The following is a 19216-nucleotide window of genomic DNA, read 5'->3' as shown; positions in this document are numbered from 1 at the left end:
CACATGTCATCCAGTTCCTATCCAGTTTTAAATAACTTTAGCATAACTGAGGCAGAAGTGTTAAAGGGACTAGGAGCTCTTAAAATAAACAAATCCCCTGGGCTGGATGAGATCCTCCCAGTAGTACTCAAAGAAATGAAAGAAGTAATTTACAAACCGCTAACCAAGATCATGCAGCAGTCTCTTGACACAGGGGTGGTACCGACAGACTGGAAAATTGCAAACGTAATACCGATCCACAAAAAGGGAAACAAAACTGAACCAGGTAACTACAGACCAGTAAGCCTGACTTCTATTATATGCAAACTTATGGAAACTATAATAAGATCCAAAATGGAAAATTACCTATATGGTAACAGGGTACTGGGAGACAGTCAGCATGGTTTTAGGAAAGGGAGATCGTGCCTAACTAACTTGCTTGATTTTTTTGAGGATGCAACATCCATAATGGATAATTGCAAAGCATATGACATGGTTTATTTAGATTTCCAGAAATCTTTTGACAAAGTCCCGCACAAAAGATTAATTCTCAAACTGAACGCAGTTGGGATTCAAGGAAACACATGTACATGGATTAGGGAGTGGTTAACATGTAGAAAACAGAAAGTACTGATTAGAGGAAAAACCTCAGAATGGAGTGTGGTAACCAGCGGTGTACCACAGGGATCAGTATTAGGTCCTCTGCTATTCCTAATCTACATTAATGATTTAGATTCTGGTATAGTAAGCAAACTTGTTAAATTTGCAGACGACACAAAAGTAGGAGGAGTGGCAAACACTGTTGCAGCAGCAAAGGTCATTCAAAATGATCTAGACAAGATTCAGAACTGGGCAGACACATGGCAAATGACATTTAATAGAGAAAAGTGTAAGGTACTGCACGCAGGAAATAAAAATGTACATTATAAATATCATATGGGAGATACTGAAATTGGAGAAGGAATCTATGAAAAAGACTTAGGAGTTTTTGTTGACTCAGAAATGTCTTCATCTAGGCAATGTGGGGAAGCTATAAAAAAGGCTAACAAGATACTCGGATACATTGTGAAAAGTGTTGAATTTAAATCAAGGGAAGTAATGTTAAAACTGTACAATGCACTAGTAAGACCTCATCTTGAATATTGTGTGCAGTTCTGGTCACCTCGCTATAAAAAAGATATTGCTGCTCTAGAAAGAGTGCAAAGAAGAGCGACCAGAATTATTCCGGGCTTAAAAGGCATGTCATATGCAAAAGAATTGAATCTGTTCAGTCTTGAACAAAGAAGACTACGTGGCGACCTAATTCAAGCATTCAAAATTCTAAAAGGTATTGACAGTGTGGACGCAAGGGACTTTTTCAGCCTGAAAAAAGAAACAAGGACCAGGGGTCACAAATGGAGATTAGACAAAGGGGCATTCAGAACAGAAAATAGGAGGCACTTTTTTACACAGAGAATTGTGAGGGTCTGGAATCAACTCCCCAGTAATGTTGTTGAAGCTGACACCCTGGGATCCTTCAAGAAGCTGCTTGATGAGATTTTGGGATCAATAAGCTACTAACAACCAAACGAGCAAGATGGGCCGAATGGCCTCCTCTCGTTTGTAAACTTTCTTATGTTCTTATGTTCTTATGTTCAAACATAGAGAACGGAGCAGGCTGCAGGTAAGAGACAGGAAGCAGAGTCATCCCTTCACTGCACCACTAGCATCTGCTATGAATGAACCCTGAACAAACTTTCTGGCTGCCTCGTCTATGTTTCTAGTCCTACCACTCACTGTCCGATATGGCTCGAGGCATTCTAGCCGCGTGAAATTTCCATCTGGGGCAGTGAAACCATTAGGAATACATTTAGAATGGGTTAACCCTTTGCAGTCCTCTGTCAGACCTGGTCTGACATTGCAAAAATCCCATTCCAGTCTGATGTCTTTGGCTTTATTGAGCTATTCACATATAAATACAATAACAGAAAAACAGCTACCATGTGAAAAACACCCACCATGGTGATCAGCAATAATGTAATCTTGTTTACAGCAAGACATTTTGCGGGTCAATTGCAGAGTACCATTTAGTCTACACGATGAGTCTAACTAGCGGTGAGCAGGTTTCGTTCACTTGAATGATGTGTCTGACTAGTGGACTGAGCTGTAGTTCACTGTAACCCTTTTATACCTAGTTTGTTTATGAAGATCCGATTTAGAATTCACTTTCAAACTAATTAAAATGTTGCAATAATGCTTCGATTGGTTTCACACCAGAAGATCTCAAAATGAACCGCATTTTTCCTCCAAGCGAGTTCAAGTTCGTCTTCGACTGTAATCAAACCAGAATGCTTTTGTTTTCACACAGCAATTCAAGTGAATCTGATCATCATGGGACCAAAGCGATATCTTCCCGTTATTGAACATCCATCTTGGCATTACTAAACACGGAGTGTTCCGCCCGTGCAAGGATTGCGCTATTAGTGCTATGTTTATGTATGTATTATGTTTATTCAACATCTGTTGGTAGAATGTCAGCACGAAAGCCGGATAATAAATATTGTTGAGCAACCCCAATGTTTTTGTGCTGCTTTATGTGCAAGGAGAAGATGTTTTCAAAAGACAAAAAACGAGGAGGAACAATTTATTTTTTCAATTTTTGGATTGGCTGTTGCACTGCCAGTGGTATTATCCCGACATGGCGAATTGTAAGCAGTCCCTATCAATCCCTGTTTATCAGCCTTTCTCATCTCAATATGATTGTATTTAATGACACATACGCAGAAAAAGTGTGTCAAGGAAGAAAGACCAATTATGTGAGAGACCAAGCTATTTATATATGTAACATAAAAACAATAATGAAAAAATAATAATTATAATACATAGGCTACAGTGCCCTGGTAGAATAAAATGAGCATTACATCACCACCAGTGGGTTCAGTTTCTGTTGCATTGCGAATTCTAATGCGATTGCTTTCACACTGGCATTACTGTTCCCCCTCAATCGAGTCGAGACCACCCTTTCAGGTGAATCCTAGTCCTCTTCTTTGGTGAGCACTCTGATGCAAAACAAATATTTTGGACGTTTCACACCTGCACAAACTAGTCAAACCTAGGTGCTAACTGAACTCTAGTGCGAACGGTCCTCTCCAAATGAACTAGGTGTGAAAGGCCCCTAAATCACTGGTACACTGCAATTGACCCCAACTGTCTTGATATTTCTTGCACTTGATTCATTGCTTGTTTTCTCCCCGTATCAGACAACACATGACCGGCTTGCATCCCTTTTTATTTAGATTAGGCTGTCGTGTAGGAGCTCCATGGGAAGCGTTTCCTCAAGTTATTCATGAAAAAGGTGGAAAGCTTTCCAAATTTCTGGTTTTCGAAATGAAGCATTGATGACTCACTCCCCATTTAGGAAAACATTTAAATATGCTTTGATGAATATGTGCCTGTGAATCAATCACTCTGCAACAGCTGAAATAAAAACAGTCACACAGACTCGTCCACAGAGGAAGATTAAACCATTCCGTACACTACAATGTGAACAAATACAGAATATTCGCATCAAATGGCCCTAAATATCAAAAGCGTCTTCCAACAGTCAAACTCACTGACTCAGTCCGTTTGAACCCGACTCTTAACCCAAATGTTGTTTTTATCATAAAATGAAACACTTTTCTGCTGTTTTCGTTTTTCGGCAGCTGGAATGGGTGCAATTTACAGAGAAAGGTGACAGAATAATTACTCGGTAATTTAATGAGAAACCTATTTTAAATGACAAAAATGACAGTTTTTACGTAATTTCAGGATTTCAATCAATGCACAGGGGAGACTGAAAGGTAATAAAAGCAGAGAAAAACAGAACAGGCATGTTTCAGGAGAAAGAGAAACAAGAGAAGACACATTTAATTGTACTTAATACAAGAAGTACATCAGGACAAAGATAAAAAAAGTAAAGTTATTAAGCTAATTTGAATGTCATTTTGTAAATGTATGTTCTGTATTAAAAGAGTTTCATGAACGCGGTTGCAAATGAAAATGAATAACACTGGAGTGTGTAATAGGATATATAAACAACCGATGATAAAGAATGACAGGGCTGAGTGAGATAGTGGCAATGCAGGAGCTAAATCTTCTTTAAGTTCATCACATAAATGCAATATCCTAGCCTCATCCATTCAATATCTTCATAGCACTTGCTCTTCTGCAAGGTCCAAACAGGTGGTGGCCTTTGACGATACATCCGCTGGGTATAACTTCGGCATCATCTGCGATTCATTACTGGCACTGGTGTAGTGGTAAATAAAAGTGGGTAAACTCCCCTGTTGGTTCTCCAGTCCAGGCTGTGGCATGGTAGGAAGTTAGGTTGACCATTGTTTCCGTTTTTTTAATAGGGTTTGGAGGACATCAGGATTCAAAAATGTAAGCCATTAAAATACATTTCTGGCACTTCAGAGACAGTGGCAACACTGTTTTAAGAATGATTCTGGTTTTGCAAGTCTCCAAGGCAAATAAAATGCACACATTACAGATGGCATAGCTCTGGAAAACCTTTTTTAAAATAATTGAAGCCTTTTCCCAAAAAAATAAATAAACCAATGCCCACCCCCCACCAAATTGTTGTTATTCAGCACTGTAACAGGGGGTTTTGTTATCTGCTACATCAACTTTTGGTGTCCGCTGAAAGACCAGAGAGACAGAGGGATGCAATTGAAAACACCACTCAGACGCCCAGGTTTTATTTACAAGTTACAATAGCAGCTGCAGTAACAGGTGACTGTCACCAGGATACCGCTATGGTAATCCTAGTGCAGGAGGACATTCACCAGTAGTGGCCAATACACCAAACACTGCAATCAATTTTGGTGGATCTCAACAGGCTCCACGATCCACCAGTAGGCTTGTAACTGGTTACTGATTTTATTAGTAACTCTGCACAAAAATTCAGGAACAGTCTCGCAATTTCTATCAATTGCAATAGAAGGCAGAAAAAATAAATAAAATAAAACAATCCAGGAAAATTGTCGTTAGTTTTTATAGAGAAAACAAAAACAGTGGTCTGCGGGGTAGCAGAGCGACGCACAAGGAGGCTGCTTGCACACTGCATTGGTGTGAACACCCCTTAAGAGGTTTCAAGTCCTCAGGGTCACAGTTTTCTATAGTCTTGAATTCCATTAACCACTTGACTGCTGCGGGTCATACCTGGTACTTCCTCAAAAACACTCACTCAGTACAATTTTGATTAATACTTATTGATTAATTTTTCACCGCTTTGATCCAATTGTTTCCTGTTTTATTTGGCTAAAAAAAAAAAAAAAACACAAAATCCCCAAAAACAATGTGATGTAATAATTGGTTTGACTGATTTTCTTCAGATAAGAAAAAAAAAGTCTATTCTTTTTTTGTTTTTTTGTGTATAAAAAATTTTTTGGTCGTATTTAACGTCTACATCTATTTAAAGGTCAGTTCAAGAAGGGTATATATATATATATATATAATATAATATATTATACATATATAACACACACTGAAAAAGGTGCCTCTCCCCTAAAAAACATGACTAATGCCACATACATTATGTCTATAAATTAAAAATTTTTTGTACCTGAGCGTTGTATTATTTTATATATATATATATATATATATATATATATATATATATATATATATATATATATATATATACACATACACACAATTTTTTTTTTTTTTTTTTTACTTAATTATCGCCTCTTCCCTCACAACACATGTAACTGTGTAGGGATCTAATTGTATTACTGCATTTTTTTTGTTTAATAAATGCATTGGCAGCGAGGATCATTTTGCTAAGAATACACCTTAGTGTTGCTAACCTCCTAACTGAGTCTGGCTCAGAGAGTGATTTTGTGGACGTGCCCTAACATCATTCTGCCTCAAATACCCCCCTTTTCTGGCACACCTGGTAGCACTGTGAACACAACTGGGTTTACCCCAATTAATTTCTTCCAGTTGTTTACCACCGATTCATTTTTTGAACATCTGGTAACCCAAACCAACATGTATGTTTCAGCAATATCTGACACAGCTGGGAACATGCCAGCATCGGTAGCCAACAGAGGTGTGGCGAGACCAGCGCTCTGCGCTGCAAGGAACTGCTGGCACTTAGATACACTGACAACAAAGGTGTGTTGTGCAAGATTAGGACACATGCACATGCCAAAGCAGTCCAATCCTGGACTACAACAAATACATGGGCTGAGTAGACAGGTCAGATCAGCTGCTGGAGCCCTACAATGCTGCAAGGAAGACCACGGCATTTGGACGCCTATATAATGTACCCAAGCTCGACACCAGAGAATCAGCTCACATTTCCAGAATTTCAGACCACTTTGTGTTTGGTACACAACACCAGAGACTGAAAGATCAGAAACAGTGGCAAGGCTTAGCGAATGGCATTTCCTTCGAAAGCTGCCACAGTCTGGCAGAAAAGCCAAGCCACAAAAAAGGTGCCACGTATGTTCCCGCAAGGGCATACAGAGATCACGACCCACCTTTACTTTGACTAACGATTAAATAATTTACTTTACTTAGAAAACACAAACTCAAAGAGCTGAAGGAATGATTGTTAGTGAGGCTGTACCTGTTTTTTTATTGCAGTGCTTGCTGAGTCAAGGAGGAATTGCTGACAGACACCTACAGGTCGTGTGCTGCATTAAGTCCTGCTCGATGTTTGTTTTTGATATCGAATTTTCTAAGTTAGCAGCATAACTAGACTCTTTTCTCTTCCCAAATACAGTGAAAAAAAGCAGCATAAAAGTTTCTACAACCTTACTGAACCAGGTAACTACAGACCAGTAAGCCTGACTTCTATTATATGCAAACTTATGGAAACTATAATAAGATCCAAAATGGAAAATTACCTATATGGTAACAGTATCCTGGGAGACAGTCAACATGGTTTTAGGAAAGGGAGATCATGTCTAACTAACTTGCTTGATTTTTTTGAGGATGCAACATCGATAATAGATAATTGCAAAGCATATGACATGGTTTATTTAGATTTCCAGAAAGCTTTTGACAAAGTCCCGCACAAAAGATTAATTCTCAAACTGAACGCAGTTGGGATTCAAGGAAACACATGTACATGGATTAGGGAGTGGTTAACATGTAAAAAACAGAAAGTACTGATTAGAGGAAAAACCTCAGAATGGAGTGGGGTAACCAGTGGTGTACCACAGGGATCAGTATTAGGTCCTCTGCCATTCCTAATCTACATGAATGATTTAGATTCTGGTATAGTAAGCAAACTTGTTAAATTTGCAGACAACACAAAAGTAGGAGGAGTGGCAAACACTGTTGTAGCAGCAAAGGTCATTCAAAATGTTCTAGACAAGATTTAGAACTGGGCAGACACATGGCAAATGACATTTAATAGAGAAAAGTGTAAGGTACTGCACGCAGGAAATAAAAATGTACATTATAAATATCATATGGGAGATACTGAAATTGGAGAAGGAATCTATGAAAAAGACCTAGGAGTTTTTGTTGAAGCAGAAATGTCTTCATCTAGACAATGTGGGGAAGCTATTTTGGCTAACAAGATGCTCGGATACATTGTGAAAAGTGTAGAATTTAAATCAAGGGAAGTAATGTTAAAACTGTACAATGCACTAGGAAGACCTCATCTTGAATATTGTGTGCAGTTCTGGTCACCTCGCTATAAAAAAGATATTGCTGCTCTAGAAAGAGTGCAAAGAAGAGCGACCAGAATTATTCCGGGCTTAAAAGGCATGTCATATGCAGACAGGCTAAAAGAATTGAATCTGTTCAGTCTTGAACAAAGAAGACTACGTGGCGACCTAATTCAAGCAATCAAAATTCTAAAAGGTATTGACAGTGTCGACCCAAGGGACTTTTTCAGCCTGAAAAAAGAAACAAGGACCAGGGGTCACAAATGGAGTTTAGACAAAGGGGCATTCAGAACAGAAAATAGGAAGCACTTTTTTACACAGAGAATTGTGAGGGTCTGGAATCAACTCCCCAGTAATGTTGTTGAAGCTGACACCCTGGGATCCTTCAAGAAGCTGCTTGATGAGAGTCTGGGATCAATAAGCTACTAACAACCAAACGAGCAAGATGGGCCGAATGGCCTCCTCTCGTTTGTAAACTTTCTTATGTTCTTATATCAAACAGGATTTTAGGGACATGTAGCTATAATACATTTTGTGAAAAAGTAACATTTTGTTTACAATAGCTTTATTTTGTAGTCACATGATCCAAAAAAAAATTTGGGGGTGTCACAGAGAACAAATGGTAATTCTGACGTAAAACAGCCGACTCCCAACAAACAAAAAAAAACCCAAAAAACAAAACACTAAATTTATAAAATGTACTGTGTACTTTTAAGAAACAAAGCCATAATGTTCATGCTAAGAAGCGCCAGATCTTCTGTCGGCACAGGCTTTTGCCGGGTTGTAAACATAAAATCCAGTGCATGGTGGGATAAAGTCATATTATGTGAATAGCTACATGACAGGAGGGCAAACAAACCCTTATTTTTAAAGTTTGTATTTCATGCGTACCAAAGTACAGAAGTTATATTGGATATTTCTGGAGAATATCAACATTTGCCTCCCAAATATTGTTGTACTGGTCCTTTCATCAAACTGGATAACCAGTTTAGATAAGATGTACATGTGACACACAAACTGAAGATTGGTCAGACTGAATTTCCATGCACCATCAGATTTAATTCACACAATCCAAGGCACTTTACATTGCACAGCTTCGAGCATAAACTATTCAGAGTGATCATTTAATATAGGACTCTTAGCTTTCAAATCTTAGAAAGTAGGGTTAAATGTACAGAATGTGTTACAAGGTCAGTGGTCTTTTAGAGATCATTCATAACTATTAACACTCAATTGTGCTTAATTTAGAAATACTAAAACTGAATTAAAATTTCTATTGTCTTCAATGTCAGTGAATGCAAGTTTGAGTATTTTAGAGATCCTACTGCACAGCATGCTTTACCTTGAGCTTAATCTGTTGAATGTGATGCATTGTAAAAACAAGAGTAAGACAGCACAACTTAGTTATGTTTAGGTGGGAAAATAGTTAAAAACATCCAGTATTCTGCCAAAACTTAACTGAAACTGACCAATGCAACACAACAGTAGTCGTGCCACTGGACTGGATATATTTGTTGATTAGGGATTAAACCACCCCACGCTTCACTGTCACATAATAAGTAAAGACATGACCATGGGCCGTATTTATTTTGCAGACTTTTTTTTTTTGAACATGTAAAAAGGTAAACAATGTACAGAGTGGAGAAAGCACATACATGTGTTATAACACGGTGTATTCTCTAAACATTACAAGTCAAGGTTTTCCACTCCGACAAAAACTAAAAATGTGTACTGTATCTTTCTACAGTCCTCATTCGAAAAGCGGCCGTGCTTGTCTGCCTGTCAGAGTATGTTTACGGATCTTGTCCAGTAATACCGGTATGCTTCCCCCCTCTCCCTTGATGTTAATCAGTATTAAGTGTCCACCTGCAGCAGGTAAAACGACCTTAACTGAACGCAGTGGAAACAAGGTCTGGGTTCCGAGAGAGTAGAGGCACGCATGTTTGAATTCTCCACAAGAAATAGTACAAATATGTTGCGCTGTATTTATCTTTCAAGACGTACACTGCCAGCAGGTGTGTGGTTTCTGTTGCTTTACAAGTAACTAAAAACAACATTATTTCCGTCATGAATATTTATGGTTCATGCGAAGTTTTGACTTGCTGTACCTGTCTTATTCCTTTAAAAACAAAAAGACATTAATACAGCGACATCTGTTTGAACACGCTAAGGAAAAAATGAAATGATTAAGTGTTCACTAGAAAAACCCTTGCATTTTCGCCCAAAATACCTTTTACAAAATGAGCAGCATTTTGAGTTTGTTCACGAGGTCGAGCCTGAGTTGAGAGCACACACACAAACAGTAACGGGGACGCGCAATAACAAATAAGACAATTTAAACTCAATATTGAACTTCCCTTTACTAAATCGACTGCGTTAAACAGGACATCTAGCATCTTACTTGCCAAACCAAAACAACCACGTCTCTCTGTTGCCTATCCTATTCCCAGCCTACCTGAGACAGGTTAGCTCCAATCCCAAACTTGCTCCCGTTGTTTGAAAGATTAGACTCTCCCGACATTTTTCACCACTTCGGGAAGTTCACGTGTACAGACACCGTTCTGTGTCCCGCTCATCACTGCTTTACTCGGACAGGTTCTGGTGACGGGTGTCAGTTATCTCCAGCTGGAATTTCTGAAAACGTTAAACTGATTTTGTAATTTCAGGGACAACCCTGAAATCCCGTTGACGCAGTACCGACTTTGGATCGGGAGCGGAGGACGATCCAAAGTATTTGTCATGCTCACTGTTAAGACGGGTGCAAACGCTAACTTAATCTTGTCTTTGTCTTCATAATAGTTACGGTGACATTCAGTGGTTTGTGTTTATAGTATCAGCATAAAATAACCACAATTAGCATTACAAATGTGAACACTAACGAAATTGCTTTGTTATTAGATCAACTAGCTTGACCGCTTGGCTTGAGTAATTGGATAACTTTGAAGTATAAATATATATATATATATAAAAAAAAAAAAAAATACATACATACGTAATAAGTATAAAAAATACATAATATATGGTTTAATTACGATATAGTTAAACCACATGCGTGCATGTGTGTATGTATAATGTTTACCCGTAGCTCAGTTATTATTTGTAACATTTTTTGAAAAGCTCGAACCTAATTTGACTACATTTTGACTCTGTCACAGAAAAACGTGTATTTTCATTTTAAAGCATCTGGTACTACTCAGGGTGAAGAGCTATCGCTAGTACAGGCTTATGTTGCCCACGGCAAGCCGCCGAAATCAAAACAGCTTCAGTGATTTTTTTCCCCAAACCTGGCAAACCTCGGAAATTATAAACAGTTTACACAAAGCAGTCCTCAGCCACTGGACAGACAGTCCGAGCGGAAAAACAGCCGCTGGCGAGACAAATATATGTCCCGTTTGTATTGTTAGCTGGAACTGTAAATCCCTGTAAATGGAAAGGAGGACAGGCTGTTCGTTAATCATGTGGATTATCCTGAAGGATCTATAAGCGTGCTTTATGTGTTACTGAAGGAAGCTGTCGAAGAGAGGGCAACACAGCTGTGTTGTGAAATAATGTAGGCTTATTATAAGGATACAACTGACTTGTCTATGTAGAAGACCTAGACCCTAGAGCCATTAACTGCTAACAAGTAAAGGGGTAGAAGATGTCTTGAAGATTGTTGTTTTTATACTTTAATACAGGATCAGCATATTTCAAATACAACTACAGCACAGGAAGTGATTAGGTACCAGGAAACAGCAGTACATTTGTTTAGTGGTGAACTTGAAAAATGTGTAGAATTACTCCACTGGAAATCTATTACTAACCAATCTCACTCTCGAGACATAACCCAACCAGCGTGTTGCAAAGGGAGGGAAGGACAATCATTGGAACAGCTGAATGCTCTCTAGGAAGTTTCCAGAACAGCTACAGTGGAAACACAGCTGCAGTTCCCCTGTGGAATGAAACGGTCCCAAAATAAGAGCCCTTGTTGTCCAAGGTCATTTCCATTGCATCACTGAGACCCAACACACCTTAAAGGTGAAAAGCAACGTGAGCCAGTAGCAAACACGTGCCGATAAAAACGACTACAAATAAAGACAATTAGCACAAGCTACAAAACATTAATGTTTATAATATCAAGTGTACAGCGTTTACTAGAAACATATTATTGTGCTGCAGCCTGTATGGTCCGGATCACTGCAATATATTTTTAGATATACTGTTTTGATAGTTTTCATATTTTTAGTCACACATTACATTTCTCAATTTTTACTCAGGGTGGTGCCCAGGAGAAAAATAACTTATATAATGAACACTGTAGTGTAACTAGATCATAGTGTATTCAGATCATAGTGTTACTAGATCATTGTGTATTCAGATCATAGTGTTACTACATCATTGTGTTTTCAGATCATTGTGTATTCAGATCATAGTCTATCCAGATGAGAGTGTAACCATATCATAGTGTATTCAGATCAGTGTATCCACATCTTTTAAATCATTCAAATATGAACCTTCCTGAGTTGAACATGTTTTACTTAAATAAATAAGCTGTGTTGGGTGTTTGATATTCATAACCTTGGAAGCTCAATTCATGTTTTAAACAGTGCCAGTGTTTAGAGCATTTGAATAGACCCTAATGTATTACATGAGACTCTTTCATTTGTCATCATGTTGTGCACAAAATCCCAGATGAAAATTACTTCCATCCTGGGTCAACTGAAAGTCCAATATGCATAAAAAATAGAGTTGAAAACAACAACACAAAGACACATTTTCCCAAAGCAAACTTTATACACTTTATATAGGCAAGATTACAATTAATGTAAACAGCAATTAGAGAAGAGATTAGGCAACATTTATTAAAATAAACTAATTTTTTTTTTTTTTTTTTTTACTGACAGGTTTACAGTGTTAACTATCTGCCAAGCTACGAGTCAGTTTAGAAAACGACAATAAATTGCACATTTACAAATGAGCTTGTTTATAGAAAAGGGGGAAAATAAAAATGTAGATTAATAGAATGGATTTTTTTTTTTTTGTAAATTGGTTTACAGATACCATTAAGATCAGAATGTGGGTAAGATTTAAAATATTACTTTATCTAGTGTTAAATGCTATGGAACCAAATCTTTTCCATGCAGAAAAAAAAAAAAAAAAAAAAAAAAAAACCCACAATGGTGGTACAATTCCCAAAAGGAGTAAAGTTAACCCTGCTGTGATATGAGATTGTGCCCACACACTTCTTAACTTCTCAAAAGAGATTCACATAGGAGTCCAGCAACAGTTGTGAATGACAGCAAATGTAGTCACTTGATGCTCATGAAAAGCAGCACTGACCAGACTTTGGGCTCTCCTTTTGAGGCAGAAATGCAAACTCATTTTATTACTGAATCACGTCTAAGCCTCAGTACACAAACTCAAATGTATGTAATCTCTGGATGGCTCAATTGACTGCTACCCAGAGGGAATCTATTGTCTTTCCACAGCTTTTTTAAAATCATACAATAGTTAGTCTTTTTTTTCCCACCAGCTTCAAGAAATACCCAAGATGAATCTCAAAATTTGCAACTAACAATGTGACAAGTTTTGGAATTGAAAAATGTTTCCGATTCAACCTGTGTTTTCAGGAGTCAATGGGTCACTGCAAGGCCTGTCAAAGGAGCTTTTTTCCCCACACATGCTCTTTAACAATCCAGAAGACACTTTAATGAAAGCCTATGGGCACAAGATTGTAAACCAGACACCAGAATAGCAAGAGTGTAAAAATATTGCACACAGCACATACAATTTAACAGCAATAGTACTGGAGCATTGTGTCCAAGTCACAAACACTGTCCATTAGTAAGCACAGTCACGGGAACACACACACACACACACACAGCCAAATTACACAGGAACTGACAGCAGAAATACATGGAGTTTTTGTTAAGCTTCTGCTGGAATCATCATATAATTAATGGGAAGCTAGGTCTTGCAATGTATCTTCCTTAAAATTTGTTTCTTGAAGATAACATTTGTAAGAATTTAATTTTATGCTGATGCACGTAACCATCATTTAAAAAAAAAAAAAAAAAAAAAAACATCACCCACACACTCCCCCACCCCATGCCCCAGAAAAGCTGGGTCAATTACTGCTGGGACAGATCTTTGAATATTCAGAGGCTGCCTTCAGAATGGGTCAGTCTTACTGTAGACCATACTATACCACCAGGTTTTAAATGAAATGATTGTGCTAGAATGGTACTCCAGCGGGTTACAGTGGTTCATTGTACTCCCGAAGATATTTCTCTGTGGGAACCAGTTTTACGCTAAATAAAAAATTATATAACAGGTTGTAGGCTGTCATGAGTTTTCATTGGTAACACAAAAAAACTTTTTTTGCAAGAAAGGAATTAATGAATTGGACAACCCCAACAACAAAATTTGTGAATTACAGCTACACAAGATACTTTCTTCAGTATTTTAAACAGTGTATCTATGCATGTAGAGACCAGTCTGGTTTGAAAAAGATTTGAACAGGTCCAGCTCAGGGAAACGGTCCCGAACAAAGAGGATCAGGGGACCGATTTGAAAGAATGAAGTGACTTTCTTGAAAATTGCTTAAGACTTGTATCCTGTTATTTACCTAGACTGAGAAGTAGACAAGCGTTTACATTTAATGCCTTTGCCAACACAGAGGATCTTTACTTTACAAATCTGCAGATGCAAAAAAAAAAAAAAAAAGCAAGAAAAACAAAGAAGAAAAGATCTTCAGCTTCAATACTGTCCGAGGTAAGAAAATAGATTTGAGTGGCTTTGCATTACTTTTTTTTTTATCTGTTAATGTTATGTGTGTTCTTTATCATCATATACTGCTCTTGCTGTTCTCATGGATATTGGGCAAGCTGAAATTTGTAAAATTAAGCCAGTTTTTAAAAAAAGTCCACTGGGAGTGTGCACCAGTAATTTACTTTTCACCTTTGTCTGCAATATTTAAAATTACAGTTTCAGTGGGGAAGAAATTAATGGTGCGCACCTCTAATGGTCATTTTTATACTGGCCTACAGAAGTTCCGCATTCTCAGAGATAGTAAAATACGCTGGTGATTATTAAACATGCCAAAAATCCATGTTTGCAAAAACTAATAAATGATGATAGAAAATGGAAAAATAGATAAAAAAAATTGAATCATGCAAACTCTGTTATACACTGCAGGCTTCAACAGTGTGTGTTTTCATCTACGATTTTAATTTAGAATAAAACATGTATGCTTGTAAAAAGACTATCATGATACAGACTGCATCTGCAGTAAAAGCACAGACACGCTGCATTAAGCAATGATCCAGATGTCTTGTGCATCTGGGAAAGATGTACCATGTTTTAATTCTTGCCATCCTAACTATGAGCAGATAAACCACTTCACTTCTGTAAAGCAATGACATCATCAAGTTATCAGACTAAACCACAATACACAAAACAAGATGCTTTTTTGATTCCCTAGGCAATGTGGCTTTTAATAAAGCACTTAAATATACTCAGGAACAGCTTCCTGCTTGCCAGATTGTTGTTCATTAAGTTAATTTCCATTGTGCAGAGCAATTAAAAAAACAAAACATACTACAAATACAAATATCTGCCAAGCACATCGCTGCAAAAACATATTGATACGTTTGTTTTAATCAGATACAAAAAAAAAAAGAGATAAATTATCTTGGCCCATGGCAGATGATATTTCTTGATTTGTTTTTAAATTCAAACAGGAAACTGGGTAAATGGGCAAGATAATGCTCTAGGCAACACTTCTGCACTGATGAATACAGAATCTGATATAAATACTGAACACAGTTAAAACTGCCAGCAGGAAGAACAAAAAAAACCACAAACTTGCAGAATGTGGCGCACTCTTTCAAATCAGCCCCCTTTGCATTTAACGAATTCATTAAAAATAATTTTATTTTCTTAAATCAGATAAAAACTTAATATACGTCTCACACTGGCCTCCCCCAGCTTTTAAAGCTCTCTGAAGTAAAAGAGAGATGTCAAATAATCTCCCCCCCCTCCCCACCCATTCCCCCGAGGAAAAGCATTGTTAAGTGTCTGCTCTTGTGTCTGTATGCTCGAGACTCTGTTCTGAATGTTAAAGAAGGCTTAATGGTCACAGATCAGTAGGTCCAGGGGGCCTGGTGAGGAGGATCACATGATCTCACAGCACGAGTTCTGCTTGCGAGCCTGAAAGGGTAAACATAAGAGAAAAAAAGAAAAAAAAGATCAGAAATTGCCAATTCTCTTTTTGCATTCACAAATCCATATGGATGGTGCTTATCAAGCGAACTTTATTTTACATAGTGTCTTTCATAGTGGACCATCATCACAAAGCACTTTAAATAGGGGTGTAACGATACACTAATGCCATAACACCTGCATATACATGTGATGGTCCTGATGGGCTACTTGTATGGGGGATACCAAAGTCAAATAATCATTTAATTCTCCATTCAAGAACCATTTGTTGGACAACAATGACCTATGCTGGGCTTTTCGTCTTGTATCACAATACAAAGACACTTACCTATATTACGATATGATACATCATGTAAAGAAGGAACCACAATTCATCGATACACAGAGAATCCTTCTACCGAAAGTTATGAATGGTTCAGCCCCCTACAAACAATTTCAACCATTTTTTTAATTGATTGACTAATCAATTATTGATCAGCATGGTTTTATTTTGTTAGCCTCAATCAAACATTATTTGATCCTTTAATCTCCCTGTTACCCCATATGAAGCCTCAACTATATGGTGTACAAAAGAAAGAGGAACCAGGGGTCACAAATGAAGATTAGATAAAGGGGCATTCAGAATAGAAAATAGCAGGGCTTGCTTTTTTTATTTTTATTTTATTTATTTATTTATTTTACACAGAATTGTGAGGGTCGGGAACCAACTCCCCAGTAATGTTGTTGAAGCTGACACCCTGGGGTCCTTCAAGAAGCTGCTTGATGAGATTCTGGGATCAATAAGCTACTAACAACCAAACGAGCAAGATGGGCCGAATGGCCTCCTCTCGTTTGTAAACTTTATGTTATTATCTATATATTACTAGTTAATGTTTAGCTGTATGGGTTCACACTATTTTTATTAACATTTTCTCAATGCAATATATTAGATTACAATGTCTAGTAATATGTACATGCATGTTTTTAGTTGTATTTTATTTGCTGCTTGCTTTTGAATCATAAAAAGTGTTCTCAATGTATCAATTATTGTTGATTATTACCTGTCTATTATTCATAAGAACATAAGAAAGTTTACAAACGAGAGGAGGCCATTCGGCCCATCTTGCTCGTTTGGTTGTTAGTAGCTTATTGATCCCAGAATCTCATCAAGCAGCTTCTTGAAGGACCCCAGGGTGTCAGCTTCAACAACATTACTGGGGAGTTGATTCCAGACCCTCACAATTCTCTGTGTAAAAAAGTGTCTCCTATTTTCTGTTCTGAATGCCCCTTTTTCTAAACTCCATTTGTGACCCCTGGTCCTTGTTTCTTTTTTCAGGCTGAAAAAGTCCCTTGGGTCGACACTGTCAATACCTTTTAGAATTTTGAATGCTTGAATTAGGTCGCCACGTAGTCTTCTTTGTTCAAGACTGAACAGATTCAATTCTTTTAGCCTGTCTGCATATGACATGCCTTTTAAGCCCGGAATAATTCTGGTCGCTCTTCTTTGCACTCTTTCTAGAGCAGCAATATCTTTTTTATAGCGAGGTGACCAGAACTGAACACAATATTCAAGATGAGGTCTTACTAGTGCATTGTACAGTTTTAACATTACTTCCCTTGATTTAAATTCAACACTTTTCACAATGTATCCGAGCATCTTGTTAGCCTTTTTTATAGCTTCCCCACATTGTCTAGATGAAGACATTTCTGAGTCAACAAAAACTCCTAGGTCTTTTTCATAGATTCCTTCTCCAATTTCAATATCTCCCATATGATATTTATAATGTACATTTTTATTTCCTGCGTGCAGTACCTTACACTTTTCTCTATTAAATGTCATTTGCCATGTGTCTGCCCAGTTCTGAATCTTGTCTAGATCATTTTGAATGACCTTTGCTGCTGCAACAGTGTTTGCCACTCCTCCTACTTTTGTGTCGTCTGCAAATTTAACAAGTTTGCTTACTATACCAGAATCTAAATCATTAATGTAGATTAGGAATAGCAGAGGACCTAATACTGATCCCTGTGGTACACCGCTGGTTACCACACTCCATTCTGAGGTTTTTCCTCTAATCAGTACTTTCTGTTTTCTACATGTTAACCAGTTATTTAATTCAATAAGGAAACTGGTTGCCTACTGTATCTCTAGCTATTCTACCCCTGATGTCTCCCTCATTTTAATGTCGCCTCACCGCTATAACCAATGTACTGGCCCAGAAAGACAGAAAATCAACTGTTGGTCCTCCAGTTTAAGCAGCGGGTGTTTCCAAGCTGCTGACCCCCAGGGGACAGGGTTCAGAATGTTTGCCCTGCCCAGCCTGTGGAAGCACACAGCTCCATGTGGGTTAGAAAACATAACAGATAATCAGGAAAGCTTTAAAAATATACAGAACCAAATTACCTGACCTGTCATGTATTACTATCAATTCTATCTATTACTATCATACATCTCCCATTTTCCTACAAGAAAGACACACACATAATGTTAAGCTGGCATTGGATTTCACATTTGGTTCATAACATTTATAAACTCTTCCCAAATGTATTTTAAAATATATATTTCAAAACAAACACTCTAAATGTTTTACATGTACTTTCATTAAAAGAACTTTAAACTCCCAAACGCATTGACTTGCCAATCACTGCTATTCCTCAGACTGACGTGCTTTGAATGTCGGCTCAGTCCTTCATGAGACTTGACTGAAGGGTAGCACTGAAGAGTCTGCGAGGAGCGGTCGATACATTGTCTTCACTAACAGCTTCAAGTAAATTACCATTAAGAAATTCACCTTTTCCATGATGTGTGTTTTTCACAGAGGAAAATCTAAGACCTACAAAATGTCAAGCTATATTAGCTAAGATTTACCAGACATTTTGTACTTTAACATAGTAATTCTTGTACAGGGTATGTTAATGTATTAAAACAATTCAGACATGTTAAACATCCTTAATTGACAATTCTGAATTAACTTGCTCTTTCAGTGCCCTACACGAAAGCTGTGCAGCATCTCACGTTTTTTGGCGATATAAATGTTGTTAAAATGACAGATAGTTAATTTGGTTAGAGAAACATTCAAGACTTCATTTGTTCTTTTCCCACCGATTTTATCCCCAGTTTAGAATGTCCAATAACGTTCTCTCACCACAGCAATTCCCCCAACAGTTCATGAGAACGGAAGGTCAGTGGGCGTCCTTCAACACCAAGAACAGGCCAACTGCCTCTTTCACACCCAGGAACTTTACAGCGGATGTCTACTGGCCTCTGAAGGTGCCCTCCTAAGCTCACCAAGCACCTGGCCAGGTTCGCCGTAGCACAATGAGGAGAAACAGTCCCTGCTGGTTATGCCTTCCTAACCCAGGGGGGCGCCAGCGCCAATGCGCCTTTCAAAATCCACAGCGAAAGC

General features: G+C 37.9%; 2 protein-coding genes across 2 annotated transcripts in view; both read right to left on the bottom strand.

The window, feature by feature from the left end:
- Positions 1-10295, bottom strand: part of sb:cb288 — a 29533-nt gene extending 19238 nt beyond the window's left edge. The window contains exon 1 of the mRNA XM_041233637.1: positions 10087-10295. Coding sequence (XP_041089571.1) covers positions 10087-10152 — 66 coding nt within the window. The 5' untranslated portion in view covers positions 10153-10295. The remainder of the gene's footprint in view (positions 1-10086) is intronic.
- Positions 10296-12384: 2089 nt separating this feature from the next.
- LOC121303105 (synaptobrevin homolog YKT6) overlaps positions 12385-19216 on the bottom strand; it is a 28898-nt gene continuing 22066 nt past the window's right edge. Inside the window, exon 8 of the mRNA XM_041233564.1 lies at positions 12385-15821. Coding sequence (XP_041089498.1) covers positions 15786-15821 — 36 coding nt within the window. The 3' untranslated portion in view covers positions 12385-15785. The remainder of the gene's footprint in view (positions 15822-19216) is intronic.

Source organism: Polyodon spathula, chromosome 31 (genome assembly GCF_017654505.1).
Source record: "Polyodon spathula isolate WHYD16114869_AA chromosome 31, ASM1765450v1, whole genome shotgun sequence".
NCBI classification, from domain to species: domain Eukaryota; kingdom Metazoa; phylum Chordata; class Actinopteri; order Acipenseriformes; family Polyodontidae; genus Polyodon; species Polyodon spathula.
This window is presented reverse-complemented; position numbering and strand designations above follow the sequence as displayed.